Here is an 18,136-nt window from a genome sequence, read left to right on the forward strand (position 1 = left end):
ATGGGTTAAGCTACTTTACATTCATCTGAGCGTTTTGCAGAAGAACGTACTTTAGTCACAGCTGTGTTGATGAGTGCTCCTCCTCTCTGTAATAGACACAGAAAACGATTAGTAAGTCATTTTGAGGCATTTTGGGTGAGTTTCCACCCATATACACACATTCACATTTCCTTTAATATATTAAATATTCATATTATGCACACAGCATGCAATCATAACGTGATGATCTTAGCAAATTCCAACATGAATGACTCAGAGCAAGCGGATATGCTTAGTTAGATTTTTGCATATATTTGTCATACTGTGATGTATAGTATCCTTATCAATGTGATTAGTATTTCTACCGTATCATTCAACTCCCACAGTAGTCACATTTTCAATATCAAACGCAACCAAAACTCCCTGTGCAGCTGTAAATAGTATTGCAATGCAACTTCAGTATACAAATGGTGACACCAGGCAAAGTATCACATCGCTGAGCCATGATAAACGGCACGGTTCAAAGCATTCAGGAGGTTTTTATTTAGAAGCAGCCTAAAACAGCGATGGAAGGGACTGATTGATTTCTACTTTGAGTTCTGCAGACTGACATTATGGCACCCAATATCTCTCTGTGCCTGTCTTCTTTTCTCTCGCTCAGAGTTGCTGCATCTCTCTCCGTTGGCGCCTCGCTCTTTTCCTCTGTTTGGTCTTTAGTGTAAGCACAAAGCGCCGGCTAAACGGCTAAACAGAGTAAATGGCAGACAGCGTTTCAGAAGTCGGCAGAGGGAGAGGAGGAGAGAGGCCGAGGTGAAGGCCCCTCTTATAGATCCCTGTCAGTCAGGAAATGTGAACTTTAACAAACCTTTGAAGAGCACTCTAGAGAACTAATTCAGCCTTAGCTGACGGCGTGGGGAGAGAGGGAGGGTGAGGGAGAGATACTCAGTGAGAGGGAGACAGAGGGGGGGCTGTGACAGAGATGAAAAGAGGGAGAGAGAGGGGAAGAAAAGGAGAGGAGGAAAGAGACAGGAGATGAAGAAGGAGGGAGAGATCTGTGTTCTTGGGTCGGTTCAGCGGAGTAACGCCTGTGTTTGCTGCCAGATCAACATGTCATGTCGGAGGACGTCTTGTCACGTCAAATCACTTCTGTCTCCCTCCCTGTCTGTCTGTCTCCACTGTCCTGCTGCACGCGCCGCTTCACACACACACCAAACTGCACTCAAGCTGGATCTGTACATTCAGGCAGCCCCCCTTCACTCCAAAATGCAACACCAGGACTTCAAACGCTGAGTCGTGTCAATCACACTTTCAATTAAATATAACTCCAGAATGAAATGAGTGAAACATAAAAAAAAAAAAAAACATAGATAAAAGCATTTAGGTATGATATGCAGGACATTCTGTGAATACCTTCACAGTGTGCATCCATTGCTGGTAAGACCTTGAATTACCTGGAGGGATGTATGAAACACAGAGAATATGAATTAATCATTTTGCACTCGATAGCATAACATTATAACACTGCAAAGCAAAGGTAACTATGTATATTACACTGTGACACAGTCTCGTAGCTCTCGTACATTATTGAGCATTTAGAGAAATGTAGAAAAAAACCTGGCGACCGGAACAGCATCAGGTAATGTGGTTAATGTTTGTTTTCTTCTTCTGTCCCTTTTGTCATATAATCAATAATAATTACTGTTGAATGTAAAATCATTAACTGGATATAAAGGGCAGAATGGAGGACTGTTTTAGATGTTTCTATGGTGTCCAGGGCTTTCATATGTTTAGAGAGCAGAATTGCAGATGACAGTGTGGGTTTGGCTCCGGATCAGAATTCATAAGCCCAATAATATGATGGATGTTTAGCTGCAACATCTGGATGCCATTTCCTTTTTTTCTTTGTCATGTAAATATGACTCAAACCTGAAGTGTTGTGATCAAAATGATATCATAATTTGTCTGAGCGCTCCTGTGGGATTTCAAACTTCTGATGCCTCGTGCAGTCTCCACATGTAATAAAGCTCAATCCTGCCAAAAACATTAGTGATCCATTCGTCAATCTTCTTTTGTCACATTCAATCAGATTTACAAATAACCTTTGTATCAGTTCCCTAATTTATTTTACAGCAAGGTGACAGTCAAGATGAATGAATGGCTAAGAGTCACAACAAGTCATAACAATTCAATTATGTTCTTCCAAACAATACAGTTAATTAGTAAATTAGTATTTAAAGTGCCTTATGTGGTCACAGGTGTGTTCATGAGAAATTGAACAACGGCCTTAATACGTGACTCAAAAAATAATTACGGCTGCCACGAACAATTATTTTCATTGTCGACTAATCTGTTGATTATTTTCTTGATTAATAGATAAGTTGTTTGGTCTATAAAATGTCGATCAGTGTTTTCCAAAGCCCAAGGTGACGTCCTCAAATGTCTTGTTTTGTCCACAACTCAAAGATATTCAGTTTACTGTCATAGAGCAGTAAAGAAACCAGAAAATAATCACATTTCAAAAGCTGAAATCAGCTTCTGAAATGCGTTTCAGAGTTTCGAGACATTTTATTTGGGCAGTGAAAGGCTCTTAGTGACTTTTCTTTTCATTTTAAAAACTTTAAAAATGTCTCCCTTGTTTTGTTTTTACATCTCACTATATCACAATAACTACAGCCTACTGCATGAAATATGGCAAATAAATATACTGTAATGTGACTAATTGATAGACAGGTCTAGCACTACTCACTTCCACAGAAGCCCCCCTCTGTGATCTCCTCTTCAAACACGTCGGAGAAGCCACGGCCTGCGTTCAATTTAGCCAGCCGTCCGTCGATGAACTGCAACCATAAATTACAACGTGCTTATTAAAGAGTGGAGGGGGGGGAGTGGACACACTTAAACAGATACAAAACACATACACACAGATTCAAACACTCAGTGCCACACCACAGTGGGGTGTTATTAATCCTACCTGACAGAAACTACATCCCAAGATTAGGTGGGTTGCAGGTAATAGGGATTTGGTAATGTGGAGCAGGTGAGGGATTAGAGCGGCAGACTACATGCTGCACACCGTCTGAGACATGAGGAAGTTTCATTTCCTCCCTTTGTAACATGGAGCGCATAAAACTCCATCTCATAAATAGTGACCCAACAGCCAAGACAGCTACACATTTCATGAGCGCAGACACACGTAAATATGTTACACAAGTACAAGCGCACACACCTCAACATTTGTGATTAACACAATAAAAGCATTCTTTAGGCATTAAAGCATGAGAAATATCTAGTTTTTACAGGCCATGACCGAATAAAAAGCAGGGATGAGAAGGGAAGGAGAAACAAAATGACGTCAATAAATTGTTTTTAACACGTTTCTTATCATTATCAGCTCTCTGGTGCCTCCTCCGAGCAGTTTACACGCTCAGTTATGTGACTGACAGTTGCATTGTAGTTTTTGCAGGGAAAAAAAATCTAACTGTATATCATCTTTCTAAATACTGAACATGAAGAAAATCTCTAAAACAATGATGTGAGTGTAGATCACTCAGTCACACATATGGTGCACTGTTTCCTATTAGCTAAATCCAACCACATTGACCCCAAGTGGCTGTTAGTTTCCTGTCCCATCGCTTATAATATCAGCAAATCACTGTGTGGAAATAATACTTTCCAGTGAAATCCTTGGGCTAATCTTGGCAAGTTTCTGGCGTAAAAAAAAAAACAAGCAGCTGCAGTACTTTTCTTAATTTTCAAGATGTGCGGCCAAGGTCTGCAGAAGTCCTGAAAAAAACACTTTCTACCAGTTTGTGTATGTTGATTAAATCTTTGTGTTCAATCTTAAACTAAAATCCATCTTTTTGAACATCTTCAGAGTTTATTTGTATAAAGGTAGGAGGGAAAAGCAGGTAACAATCAGTAATGGTGACATTCAAAAATAATTAGTATATATAAAGTATTTAGATTTAAAGCTATTTGAATCACTTTGGAACACTGATGGTTGCATTAATTAACTATCAACACCTCCTACCTTTTTTAAGCACTCTTTTGCATTTTCAAGAACAACAACAAAAGGCACATTATTCTTTTTAATACTTGACAACAACATATTGTCAGATGATTTCTTAACTGTAGCACTCCTACTCCCACCTCTGTGTCCAAAGTGTAACAACAGTGTAGGTTGTTTTAGGGCGTGTGTCCTCGGGGACAGCCTGCTAACTAGCGACCGACACGGCCGCCCGCTCCTCTGGTCAGAGGAGCCGGAGACTCATCATTAGATCATTTTAATGAGAGGTGAGGCTGCAGGTTTCAACCACTGCTCCGCTACTCGGCTGGCCCAATTAGTGCAGATAATCAACCCAAATCATCACCTAGCCAAAGCCTCCACTTAATATCTCCCCCCTCGTCTTCCTCCACACACCCCGGCCAGATTACCTGCCTCACTGTGGGCCTTAATTGGACATTACTCAACAATGGCAGACTGTGATCACCACACACACACACACACACACAAACCGACACTTGCTCATGCACACGTGCACAAACACAAGAACACAACACAAGGGCTCATTTTCTTTGTTTTGAGAGAGAAGAAAAAATAATTTCAAAGAAACAAAATCATTTTAGAATCGGACCGCATCAGGAGCAGCTTTAGTCAAACAAAAAGTAGAGACTTTTAAATACATTTTTAAAAAGTATTCACACTTCAGTACTTAAGTACTCCAGTCCAAATGTACTCCATTAACATTTGAATAATTTTGCTTAAATACATTAAACTAACCCAACCTACATGTGTAAATAGTGGTGGAACGGAGCTCAGTACATTTACTCAACTACTGTACTTAAAGCAGCAGTGGGTAGAATTGCAGCAAATATGTTTAAAAAAAGCAATTTTTGTAAAACAGTCACTATATCCTGACAGTAGTGCCTGAGACAGGTAATCTGAAAGAAAATCATATTCCTCTGTGTTCTCCGGTGCTCCTAATGGCATCTGCAAGATTTCACAGACTGGAGGAAAACAACCAATCAGAGCTGATCTGGAGCCTGCCGTCTCAGAGCAGCTGTCAATCACTCACAAACTCTGATCAAACGGTCAGACTAGGCAGCGCTGATCAAATATGAAACAATATTCTGTTACTGTAATGCCTATTTCTCGCCTCAGATGTTTTCAGAAACATCTTGTAGCGTACTGTTTAGCTGTAAAATGAGAAAGTTTGTGACCCGGCAGCCATGTTGAGATCAGTTAAAGCAATACCAAGCACCGCCCACCAGCCGGAGCACAGCCAATTTGAGCAGCCAATAGGAACGCTCTCTCTCTGAAATTACCTGTGATTGGCCAAAGTCTTCCGTCACGGGCTAGATTTTTTAAAGGCTGAAAACAGAGCCATGAGGAGGTGTAGAAGTCTTTTCTCTCAGAGCACTTGAATTACAATATGCTGAAAGGATATTACAATTATCTGACAGGTTTAGATACTAGTTACTTTACAAATAAACAAAAGATTTTACATACAAAACATATGAAGATCTTATAAAGTATGATGCTTTGTTAGAGATTAAACTATCCAACAGTTTATACAATTAGAGCTGAAACGATTAGTTGATTAATCGATAAGCGGATGACAGAAAATCTATTGAGAAACTACTCTGATTATCGTTTAAGTCATTTTTCATGCAAAATGCTGCATTTTCCTTGTAATTATTTTAATAAATTATAGTTGTTTGTTTGTTTTATTTATTTGTCCAATAATTGGACAAAACAGGCAGTGTGAAGGTGTCACTGTGGGTAATTCTGATTTCCATTTCAAGTTTCACAAATCAAACAACCAATAGATTAACTGAGAAAATAAGATGAAGATTAATCAATAATAAAAAGAATCATTAGTTGCACCTCAACCAACTACAACAGTAAAATCCTGCTTTTACATTAATGCATGGGTAATATTAATCTAGAGATATGATATATAACAATATACTGTAACTGTCACATTTTGCATTGAGTACTTTTACTTTTGATACTTAAAGTACATTCTCTTGATAATACTTAAATACTTTAGTTTAAGTTTCCTTTTTACTTGTAATGGAGCATTTTTACAGTGTGATATTAGTACTTTTACTGAAGTAAAGGATTTGAGTATTTCTTCCACCACTGTGTTCTACACATGGATGTGAATCCTGCTCCATCTCTTCATGTCTACATGTCATCTTGTTTCCTGTTGCTGTTGTAGTAGCAGACCGTAGAGCGGGAGAGTTATTCCATCTGGCGACCAGCATGTTGACTCACTGGCGGGTCGGTCACAGTGGTCTAGATTTATTTAAACTCTGGAATTGTGAAGCCAGAAGTTGGGATTAGGACTCTACGGGGGTTCATTTACAGAGAGATACACGCAGAGCCTAAAGGAAATGTGATTTTTTTCAACCTGGAATTTTAGCCCATAAACTGTGGGAACTTGGGGATAGATCGGAAATCATGTCACTCATAGGTTTCTGAGGGGAGGTTTTGAAGGTTGGATTTGGGTTTACAGCACGCCACCATCTTTGCTAGAAACTAGAGCGTGGGAATCAAAATAATTATAGCCACAAGGGAGGAGCAACCACGATCGCTGCGACTACGGCTGAATGTTTTTGAAAAAATTATTTTGACTGATATTGCAATTGCGATCAGGGCCACCGTCCGTGCAAACGTCATCTTGCAAAATGGCATGATAAACATTCACGTCGTCTCCCAGCACAAAGCGCTTTATGACAGATATTGGCAGCTTGGAATCAGGGATGGTTACAAAACAAAGGATGTAGGAAGGACTAGACAGCAGTGACTGTGCTCTATGCAGCTAAACTATACCTCTTGCTAATGCCATTCATTCATTAGCCCCATTTTGAACTATATTTGCACTATCCATTGCATCCATGTAATTAATTCAGTTTTGTCTTGTATTGCAAATTTTCGCAATTAATAGAATAATAAAACGCATCAGACTCTGTGTACAAGGTTTCATTGCATAACATTTTTTTATTGCAAATCATTAAAATGATTATGGTGTGATTTTGTGGCGATCTGTACCAAACAAAGGTGTTTTCTTAAGTCTGTAGAATATGATGTGTAGGCCAGGACATCTCTGCAGCTCGACATTATTTAATTTAAAATGGTATTTCGACATACATTTCACCTTTAACTAATATTGCACCTCCTAGGCCATATTGCGATTTACAGTTTTGATTAATTGTGCAGCCCTAGCTGCGACGCACAGTATGTCAATCAAACATAGGAATAGCAAAACAGACTTCTATTAAGCCATGATATCTCTTAACCAATTGATCACTCTCAAACCTGCCACAGAGACACACATAACAAGACTTCAAATAAGCCAATGTCTTGTAGAAAAAAAAAATATTTTGTATTTCAAGAAAGAAGTTGGAACCATCAGAAATTCTTAATGGAGATGGCAGCTACTTTTATCTATCACTGGTTATAATAAAAATGCAGTTTTCCAGCTTACTGTTACTGCTGTGATATGGATATGGAGCGGACGGAGCAACTACACGATCAGACTGTAAATCAGATCATTTGCTTTTGCAAGGACACACCTTTCCCTCTTTCGATAAACGGCTGGTCTGTTGCATTCATACACACAGAGAATGACGGATGATTATTGATTGATGGGACGCACATTGTCTACGAAGGCTCCTGGCAGTAAATTATCAGACTGCAAGTCCCCCAGCAGACTCAATAAAACTGTGTATGGCTTAGTTTGGTCAATAAGAGGAAGAGACTTCATTGAATCAGTCTCTGCTAGCACAATACACACACACACACACACATGAATGACAGTGTGAGTGTGTAGAAGCTGAGGGTGGTTGATAAGAAGCAGGTTAATGTCGACAGGCTTTCCCCCCCGCATTCTTTCAGAGGACTTCTCCCACTTGTTGTTTTCTGAACAGAGATGGGCTGGTGGACCGACAGGAACTGAACAGAAGTGTGTTAGAAGGTGAAACTGTGACATTTTAAGAGATGTGTTTATCTATTTTAGTGTTAGTATCTATATTTCAAAGAGGCATACGATAAAATCCACTAAGCACACAACTCAAATGCACTCACAATTAACATTATTAAGAAAGTATTCTTATGCAACATCCTACTGTAAGTCATTTGTTACAATAATACATTTTCACAGGGCTATTGAAAGTAAGATGGCCTATAATGACATATGACAGCACACAATAGTCTCTTTATCCACCGGGCCACTCAGCTCCAAAAGTATTACTAATGTTTCGCTGAATTTGCATGAACAACTCCACACTGTTCCCTCCATAAAACCGAAATGACTTGTGAAGCAAAGAGAGCTGCTTTACAAGGAACAAAAACAAAATCACCTGTAGAAAAGCAATTTCCTGCTGAAATGGTAACACCTCAAACTCAGGTAACACCTCCACATTATGCGTGTGTGCTTCGCCGCGTGAGTGTAATGTGTGTTGTGGTCGACCAATTCCAAAAATATGGTTTGAATTTGGTTCAAGGTTGACCCATTATTGTTGGCATATAGGCGACAGTGACAAATCCCACACTTTAAAGGCCATTGTGTGCAAGGCAATAGATGATGTATATAATTGAATATAATGGATTAGACATGTTGTTACAGTCTGGTCTAGCACCGACGCTTGTTGCTTGATAATTGAGCAACCCGACCTGTTTGTTTACACTTCAATTTCTGTCAACAATCCCATTGGGAAATAAAGCACTAAACTGTTACCTTGAGCTGGAGAATAAGGGAATCAAAAATAATGAACTAAATAAAAGTTTTAGTGTGCTGAAGTATGCTACTGTAAAAAGTTAATCCTTAAATGGTAATGGTAAAATATATAAAATATAAACAAAAAAACAAACAAACATAAATAATAATATTAATTTCAAATAAGGAAATAAATAATTTTTAATATGCTAAAGTAGGCTACTGTAAAAAGTTAATCCTTATATGGTAATATCAGCAATGCAATATTTATGGATTTATATACGGTATATATATATATATATATATACAACATATACTGTGTATATACGGTATATATATATATATATACCGTATATACACAGTATATATATATATATAAATACATATATTTATATATATAAATATATACATATACATATATATATATACATATATACAAAAACAGTCTGCAAAAGTCCAACATCATCCATAGCAACGGTCTGTTACACATAGCAACGCTCTGCTATAAAAAAACAACAGACCCTAGAATGTCGTGATTGACCAATCAGAATCGAGTATTCAACAAAGCCGTGTAATAAATATATATAATGTATATATATATGACAAATACATAGCAGCCAAGGTTTATTACTCACTGTATGTAGCCAAATACTATTTTGTTTTTTTTTAATTAGGGGGCGTACTATCAGACAGCAGTCTTACTTTCAGGCCTATAAATAATGTGCATTATACTGACTATGAAGCCGATATATTGGATTATTGGTGCACAATAGGACAAAAGGCTTAACATATAATTACTCATTGGTATAAAAACAATCAATTACAAAACAAGGAGTCGAAGTACTGGGAAAAATCAAAACATCTCCAGTCCCAGAGTGTGTGCTTATGTATGTATAAATGAATGTGTGCATGCGTGTGGCCACGCAAGTTGAGTATTGTTTGCGTGTTTGCGAGCGGATGTGGGTCATGGCCAGAGCAGAGCTCGGGCGGACCGCTGGCCTCTCTCACTTTAGTCGAAAGAGGAGTGGAAGAGATAAGCTCACCCCATCCCCCGTGCCGAAGAGGAGGAGGAGGAGATAAGGGTCTGTTTCCCAATGCTACCGCTGAGGCAGGAGCCAGCCCGGGAGGATGCTTTGAACTGCTGCTCGCTATCTACTCTGCCTGGGAAAATTATAGACGGGGCAGAGTGTCCAGAGAAACAAAAGGCTGATTGAGGGCCGCTGTGCTGTAACTCTCGGGGGTAAATCACACCACTATCACGGGTCAGAGAGCGCAAAGAAAAATTCAAGGGGTGAGAGGAAATTTTTCTCCGGAGCCAGAGGTGTCTCTCCACTCGGGTCTGCCTCGGCTAAGTTTAGTATTGCTGAAGGGATTTGGGGGGAAAACATATTAAGTATACATGAGTGATTTTAAGGGAAACTCATGTAACCACACATGAATAAAGGATACCTGCTCACACACGCACACACACCCTCTACATACACTGCACATACATACACACATGAACACAGTGGAGCTGATAATACTGTATCTACTAGTGGTGGATATTCAAGTTTCTGTGGACCAAGGGAAATTTCAGGCCACATTTTTTTGCTTTTACAGGTTTATGTTATAGACAGATTACGACCTTGATATGGTTTTGTACAGTAAAATACATTTAACAGGCCTGACTTATCGTGGCTTTGTTTGTACACCAGGGAGACATTAAATCATAACACTAGTGTGTTGAGAGATAACCACAGTAAACACTTTCTAAGGGTCAATAACCATCTCTAATCCCCACGCCTCTCTCTTTTCCTCACTTTCAACAGCTGAACTGTCAAGATACTAAATGCTAACTTTACCAGGTTGACAGTTTGCTGAGCACAAGTGGTGCTGAGAGACAACTGTTGAAATGAATACTTTCACCCTTCTAAATAAAAAAAATCTGCTGAAAAAAATAAACAGCTTAAAAATAAATTGACAGATTACCTACCACTACCACTACCCTACCACCTACATCTTTTTCTTTTGGTGCTTGCCTGTAGCTAACAGGACAGAGATGTGTCAATCTGTCAATGTACCCATGTTAGTGACAGCAGATTACTCAATTATGATCTAAGGATGAGTAAAGGTTCTGGTTTTAAGCATAGAGTTAAATGTGATGTCCAGAATTATAACATTTTTATGGTCAGATGAAGGGCTGGGCGATATGGCTAAAATCTTCTATCTCAATACAGGTCATTTCATATCTCGATAATGATATATATCACGATATAGCATATATGAAATATGATATATGCAATAAGCACAGGGTAAAGCCCGATTTCGTGTACTCCTGTGTGAATTAAATACTTGACAAATGAAAAGCACGGGATATTTTCTCATGTAATTAACAGCTTTAGTGCAAAATGAACAGAACCGTTTCAAGTGAACTTATAGAGAAAAAAAATTAATAAATATATCCAGCTATACGCTGACTATGTTTACATGCATGCACACAAATACAGAGTAATCAGATTAAGTCAATAGTTTAATTTAACTGAGTTTGATCAGATTTTCTGAGACATTTTAGTCAGTATGTTCTTATTATCAATATAGACAACGTAACTGTGTATCACGATATCTCGATATATGATTTAATCAGGACATGATTCCATTGAAAGACGATAAATTATCATATTGAATTATCGTCCAGCCCTAGTCAGATAGATTTTACTGGTGACAGTATGACATAAAAGAGTAGTCAATGCTGGTTAAAAGAAACTGACACACACACAGACAGCTGTTTGTACCTGTTTGAAGAGCTGCAGGTTGGCTGCCATGGACAGGAAGCTCCTCATGGTGCTCGATCGATGGTTCACAAAGCTCTCCTCGCAGAATGTGATCGGCTCCCCCTGAGGAGGCCACAGAGACATTATTGTCAAAAATTTAAATAAATGAATACTTATTAATTTCTTTGTACCAATCTGTTTTTCACAGCGTTTACTTAGTTCAGAAACGAGCCACAGGAAACGACGGCAGATGTGTGCGGTGCCTTAAAAAGGCAGGGGGTTTAAACTAAACAATGTTGTCTATGATCACATCATGTCTCTTATCATTATGCACTGTAAAAGTCTTCTGAAAACCAAGGAGTATTTCAACTGATTTCTTCATTAGTGAGCTAAGTGGGCCTGAAAACAGAAAATGAGTTTAAACGAGAGACAGGAAGGAAAGAGGAAGGATCAGTCAGTGCCCTTTAAAACAGTTCCCCTGGAAGAGCGCACACGATCTCCCCCGGACCAGAAGACAGTGTCCCAGTAAACTCCCCAGTACTCCCCATGAACACATGAACACATTATTACTATTCCTTACATCATGTCTGTTGGCCTGTGAGCTATAGACATGGAGGATGACAACAGAACCACTGCAGGCCAATCACACGCAGCCCTGCAGTCATTTCCAATTCATGTTTTCTCATAATTAACATAATTCTCACATATTTCAATGATGCTCTAAATTCTTCTGGTGTAAAACAATGTGCTTTGTCTGTTCCTGGCTACAAGCACAGTGTGGCACATAAAAACAACTTAACAACACCGGAGACTAACTACATTTTCGAGGATGGGCGGATGATACCAGTGGCCCAAATAACATCACAGGAATACTGCTCCACTTACATCACTAAAAGTTTTTAAGGCGTATTCTCTCGTAAAGTAGCTTGTTGTAGTTTAATCAACTTTGCAGTCTCCATCTGGCTGCTACAGCCTCGGACCATACCGCAGCTAACAAAACTGAAAAGCATGCTGAGACTAACAACTAACTGCTACTGAAAAAACTTCCAAAGTCAACTTTAAGACCGGGTCTGTGTAAACATCAGCATCCAACTAAATCCTCTGGTTCACACAGGCCTGCAACGAACGAACGCCAACTGCTAACGCTGCTGGAATCTTCCAACTAGACCAAAGGAAGAGAGAGACACATTGATTTGATCTATTTTAAGAAGGTCACCAAGGTCGCCTAGCACAAGAAAGACTATGACAACTCCCAATTAAAGTGTAAAGAACTAAGGCTTAACTGTTTGTAGCCAATAAAGTTGATTTAGGGAAACACAGTTAATGTAGAGAAACAACATGAGGCTGGGCCACTACTGTAACTGCATGAAACTCACACGTGGTACCTCCATAATATAAACTCAACATCACTCTAACACATGTTATTAAAACAGGTAAGGGTTGAGTGCCTTTATTAAAGGAAGGATGATTTTATAATAAATGCAGAGCGATGAGTGAGCACTACTTGTGTGTCATGTTGAAGTTAAAGATGGGGTAGGTAGTTTATTTTTGGCATCATTGGGCAAAAATTCCATAATAACCTTTCAGCGTATTGTAATTCAGGGGTTCTGACTTTTACACCTCCTCATGGCTCTGTTGTCAGGAATTAAAAAATCTAGCCTGCGACGGGAGACTGGTGACGCACGCACGTCTCTTGGGTGAAAGCGTGATTCAATGGCGGAACATCCTGCAAGAAAAGCTGCCATTCCAGCATTGGCAACAACTCCCTTCACTGCAAAGCAACCCAAAAAAAGGAAGACAGACCTATCAAAAAGAGAGTCTGACAATATCGGCGAAGCTTTTAGAGATGGAGAGAAAATGTTGCAAATAGCTTAGCATTCTACTATCTGTAGCTAAAGGCTCACGGCTTGCTCACAGCTATGGTTAGCAGAAGGCTATTGGCCTATATTGTAGCCTCGAATCACAGTATGTCATCTCAAAGGGCTTTACGGGCCAACAAGTTTGCAAAGAAAGTAGGACGGTAATTCCCACAGAATTGCGGCTATATAACGGCATCGGGATCACAATGATGATTGGGGTGATGTTTGAAATGAATGATTCTTACTCGTACAGGTACTGTATGAAGGATGCTGTTTGAAATCATGACCAGACGAGCGCATCTGGTGGGAGGGGCTTAGGACAGGGAGGGGAGCTGCAGGTGGAGGGCTGTATTTTCAAATTCCAGCTTTTTTTTTTTTTTTGCCTTTTCCAGAAAACTGCCTACCCTGGGGTACCACTGGAAGTACAATATGCTGAAAGGTTATCATGGAATCTTTGCCCAATAACGCCAAAAATACACTGCCTACCCCGTCTTTAATACATTACACATGTATTCAGTGCCTAATGGTATTTAAAAAATATATATGTGAGCGTGATACTCATCTTGTCGCAGAGTTTATAAAAAATTAATTTTAAAACACTAAAATAAAACAGAAGTCCTACTTTACAGACGTGGAAAGAATTAATGACATATTATTTGGCAATAGAAGACGATCTATGAAGACAGCTACAAGTTTATCTATGTTTCCTTAGTTAGCCTGACATCAAGCTATGAAATGCATTTACGTTATATAAGAGATTGTAAGCATTAAGGAAGCCATTACATAGAAACAATTATACCAAAAAAAGAAAGTCATCATGTAGCAGATGTGCTCAACGTGCCAGAACAAGTGGGCAGTTCTCTGTGGATGAATGTTCAGATCTAGGGGGAACTGAAGTCGCAGTAAGCTTTCAGGAAATCTATGAAAATGACAATATCATTTACCGTCTTAGAGTTTAAAAGATACGGGTATGTGGATGCTGCTAAATCGATGTGTGTCTATGTGTTTATTGTAGATATTGGCAAAAGTGTACTGCAGCCATTTTCAGTAATTGTCAAGTGATTATCGTTTGTTAATGAGATCATGATTAAAGGTTATGTTAATAAGCCTTGTAAGCGTGTAAGCATTGCTCCAAGTGGACTTACTAATTAAAAAGAGTATTGGTATTCATTGATATTTCTTCTTATTTTTTTTTAGTTAAAAAAATAGAAATAATAATAATAATAATAATAGTTTAAATATATATATATATATTTTTAATTTAATGTATTGTATTTTTTTTAATTCAACCATTATTATTATTATTATTTTAATTTTTATTCTATTGCAAGACTATTCATTTATATTTCATTTGAATGACCAGGAACAGCTTCTTTAATTTAAGTCTGAAATTCCAAATATCCTTTAGATTAAATGATCATTGTAGTTCAAGCTTTTTCATGCTTACATTTTTTTGCAAAACACCTTGTTTTATATCCTGATAAAAGTTTGTCTTATTGTGTTTAATTTGTATTTTGTCTTTCTGCAGGTCCATGTTTCATGTTGGATTGAATCTGTCGTTTTGTTTGTGTGTCCGGACCTCCCCTACTCAGAGTTTTCACACCTGGTTGGATGACATGAACTGGTTACAGGCCCACTTGAGTAGAACTTGGCTAATTCTGCCCCTGAATAGTACCGAGCACACGCTGATGGAATATGTGCACCCACCCACCCACCCACCCGCCTCGGCTTCATCAATGGTGGTGAAAACTAATTTGAACTGCTATTTCAGGTTCTGAGCTGGTGAGAAGCACCTGGGGGAGCATCGACGTGAGCTGAAAGTGATGACCTAAGAAAAGCTGTTCTAATCAGCCGATTGCTTTTCAACTCATTATCATTTCCCAGTATTGTTTCATTTACAACTCAGCAAGACTCCAACCAAACATCCACACCCCTCCTTCTGTCGAGGCATATGGGCCTGTGAACCACGGCGCTCGGTTCAGCTCAGAACAATCACTAGCAGAGTGCTATTCCACAAATATCAGAACGCTGGGAGCATCATCAGTATCTTCATGAAAACAGATGCAGTGCAGTTTGTGCGTGCTTATACGTGTGCATGTATGTTAACGACACGGCTTTTATACAGATCCTGTCTAAAAGCAAACACGGTGTGAGCGTGAGTGAACTGAGAAATGACTGTATGTTGTGCTCACACATACACTAACACACATACGCTGCGTCTCGGTGCTTGTGTCAGAGGGGAGGCAGTTTGTTCGTATACCGTCTGTATACAGAGAAAAGAGAGACAGCATCAATAATGTAGCATCTTGACTCCGGGAGTCCACAAAGTCCAATTAATCTCAAAGCCAAAGGAACAAAGGCTTCGCTATTTGACAAACAGGACATGCTGTAGTTTGCTCTGCTCTGACTCAGACTTGATAAGCAGAAGAGATCCAGAAAAGAAATGTTAGGGGGGCTTAGTAAAGGAGAGTAAAACACCAAAGGTGGCTAAAAGGGATCTTCAAAGGGAGCGTCCTGACTCTTTTCAGCTCCTCTGACACTTCACTGCCTCAGACAGGCCCACCTTAGCTCTGCGCTCCAGCTGAAAACACTCCTTTTACCTTCAGTCAAAACTGCCCCAGTCTAACCAGACTCCAGTCAAATTTGACTTGCCTCACCCAAACTGAGATCGCTACCGCCTGCTACACAGTCTGAAGACTAAATATATTTTACCATGGTCTGTGAATATTTCATTCTGCTTGAGAGTGAAAATACAATTTGTGGCCTTTATACTCAATATATAATCAATAAGGGTTTTTGTTTTTATATGCAATCCAACAGAGCATGATCATTGTTGAAAAAATGGTAGTTATAGATATACTGTATTTGTTTGTTGTCCAGTACAGAGCGAGGTCTGATGAGTTTAAGGAGGCTTTCATATCAGGGACCAGGGCCCGGATCAGAGTACACTTAACCCCAAAGTCCAGATTGTTTGATTAGTGTGAACACTGTGTACCATACACTGTTTGTCGATCTGGGCCCGGGTCCACTTGAAAAAATGGTCTCTCAAGTACGGTTCATGTGTACTTGGGTACGGTTCGCAAATTAGAAAAAGAAAATATTCTTTCTCACCTACCTTGAGATGCAGATAGTTTTGGTTTTGGATTTTAAGATATGTCTCTGAGCTTTCTGCTGCCCATTTTTTTCGGGTTCCTAACCGTATTAATGGGAATAGTCTCTATAAAAACTGTGCAGTGTCTTCTGTGATTATCCAGAGTAAGGGGGACATTTTGCCATAATAACCAAAAACAAAATTCCACTTGTTTGGGGATGGATATGTCACAACTTGGATCATTAAAACCACAATTCTCTGTAATGATAGATACCAGAGGTGGGAGCAAGTCATTGTTTTGCAAGTCACAAGTAAGTCTCAAGTCTTTGCACTCAAGTCCCAAGTCCTAAACTTTGAGTTTCGAGTCCTAAACAAGTCATAATGCACTCTAATGCCATTTTAACAACAGAGTAACTGGCGCCAGCTGGCGCTCAGTAACGTAACGTTAGTTCTTCGCTGTTTTCTCCTGCAACTTGCTTGAATGCTGTCAGATCGGTTTAAACCAAATGGATCTGGGGAATTAAGTTTAACAAAAAAACACCACTTCAGCAATTAGAATCAGAAATTCAGTTCAGTTCAGTTCAGTTATTTCCCCACGAGTAAATCCTCTTCCCAAACAAATCAATAAAGAATCTCTAAAAAAGTAAATAAATCTCTGACGCTGTCGTAGTTACCGCCGGTACCGGGCAGTTGATCGTCTTCGTGTACACACTTTTTAAATAATATTCTTTTTAATCTTTAAGCTTGGGGGAAGGTATCACATATTTGCAAGTAAAAACACTAAAGTCTAAGTGAGGTCACGAGTCACTGGTGTCGAGTCCAAAGTCATCAAATTTGTGACTGGAATCCGAGTCATGAGATGTGACTTGGGTCGACACCTCTGCTAGATACCACAAGAGGAAAGTGAGAAAGTACGTAATTTGGGTGAAACTACCCTTTAAACAAGGTTAGCTCAAACACTGGTTGTATGTATCACACTGATGGTAAACAAGCATATATAACAGAGCAATTCTATAACACAAGGTGACTGGTAGAGATTAATGACACTGGATCCTTACAGGTTTATATCTGAGGGCATCTCGGTAGGATCCAAACAGAGCGGCCTGCGCTCTAAGGAAGGCCCTCGCCACACCACTTCCCGTCGCTGTCGACTGCTTCTTCAGCTTGCCTTTCAGAGAAGACACCTGGTGGAAAACATAAAGAGAGAATGTGGGAGAGGAGGAGAGAGACAGAAAGTGAGGGAAAGGGAGAGAGAGAGAGAGGTGGGAGGGCGGAAAAAAGGGAGAGATGGAGGGGTAAAAAGTTAAATTATCACCTCTGAAATTGGTGGAGGAAACAGCTAGCCCATTCTGGGTGTGAAGTATCACATTTGCAGGTCATCTCAAAAAAGGAAAGAAAAGAAAAGCTTCAGCCTTTCCTCCGAGCTTATCTGTTGTGCTGCTGAGAGCACCTGCTGCTTTGCTAATTGAGCGGAGGACGGGGGGCTGCGAGAGGGAGGGGACAGCGAAGAGGAAATGGAAACTCGCGTCTTTGCTCTTCCTCTCTCGCCCTCTCTTTCCACGCTACCACCCCCGCTCTCCTCCCCATCACCTTCTTGCTTTTTCGCCTCTCCTTCCATTTCTTACTCTTCTACTCTTTTCTTTCCAGTCCCCATGTTTTCCCCTCCCCTGTTGGCTCTCCCGAACTCTCTCCAGAAAGGGACTCTTGACATAAAATGTCTTTAATTATTTT

The 18,136-nt window shown here is 39.5% G+C and overlaps 1 protein-coding gene across 3 annotated transcripts in view; it reads right to left on the reverse strand.

Moving 5' to 3' along the window:
• The window catches only part of dennd1b (DENN/MADD domain containing 1B), a 137,861-nt gene that overhangs the window by 27,795 nt on the left and 91,930 nt on the right, over positions 1-18,136 (reverse strand). For all 3 annotated transcript variants that reach the window (XM_037769162.1, XM_037769161.1, XM_037769163.1), the window contains 5 exons: positions 17,464-17,589; positions 11,477-11,578; positions 2,726-2,816; positions 1,390-1,430; positions 51-86 (listed from right to left, as the gene is read on the reverse strand). In XM_037769162.1, the coding sequence (XP_037625090.1) occupies positions 51-86; positions 1,390-1,430; positions 2,726-2,816; positions 11,477-11,578; positions 17,464-17,589 (396 nt within the window). The remainder of the gene's footprint in view (positions 1-50; positions 87-1,389; positions 1,431-2,725; positions 2,817-11,476; positions 11,579-17,463; positions 17,590-18,136) is intronic.

The sequence above is a fragment of the Sebastes umbrosus genome, chromosome 5 (assembly GCF_015220745.1).
Source record: "Sebastes umbrosus isolate fSebUmb1 chromosome 5, fSebUmb1.pri, whole genome shotgun sequence".
NCBI classification, from domain to species: domain Eukaryota; kingdom Metazoa; phylum Chordata; class Actinopteri; order Perciformes; family Sebastidae; genus Sebastes; species Sebastes umbrosus.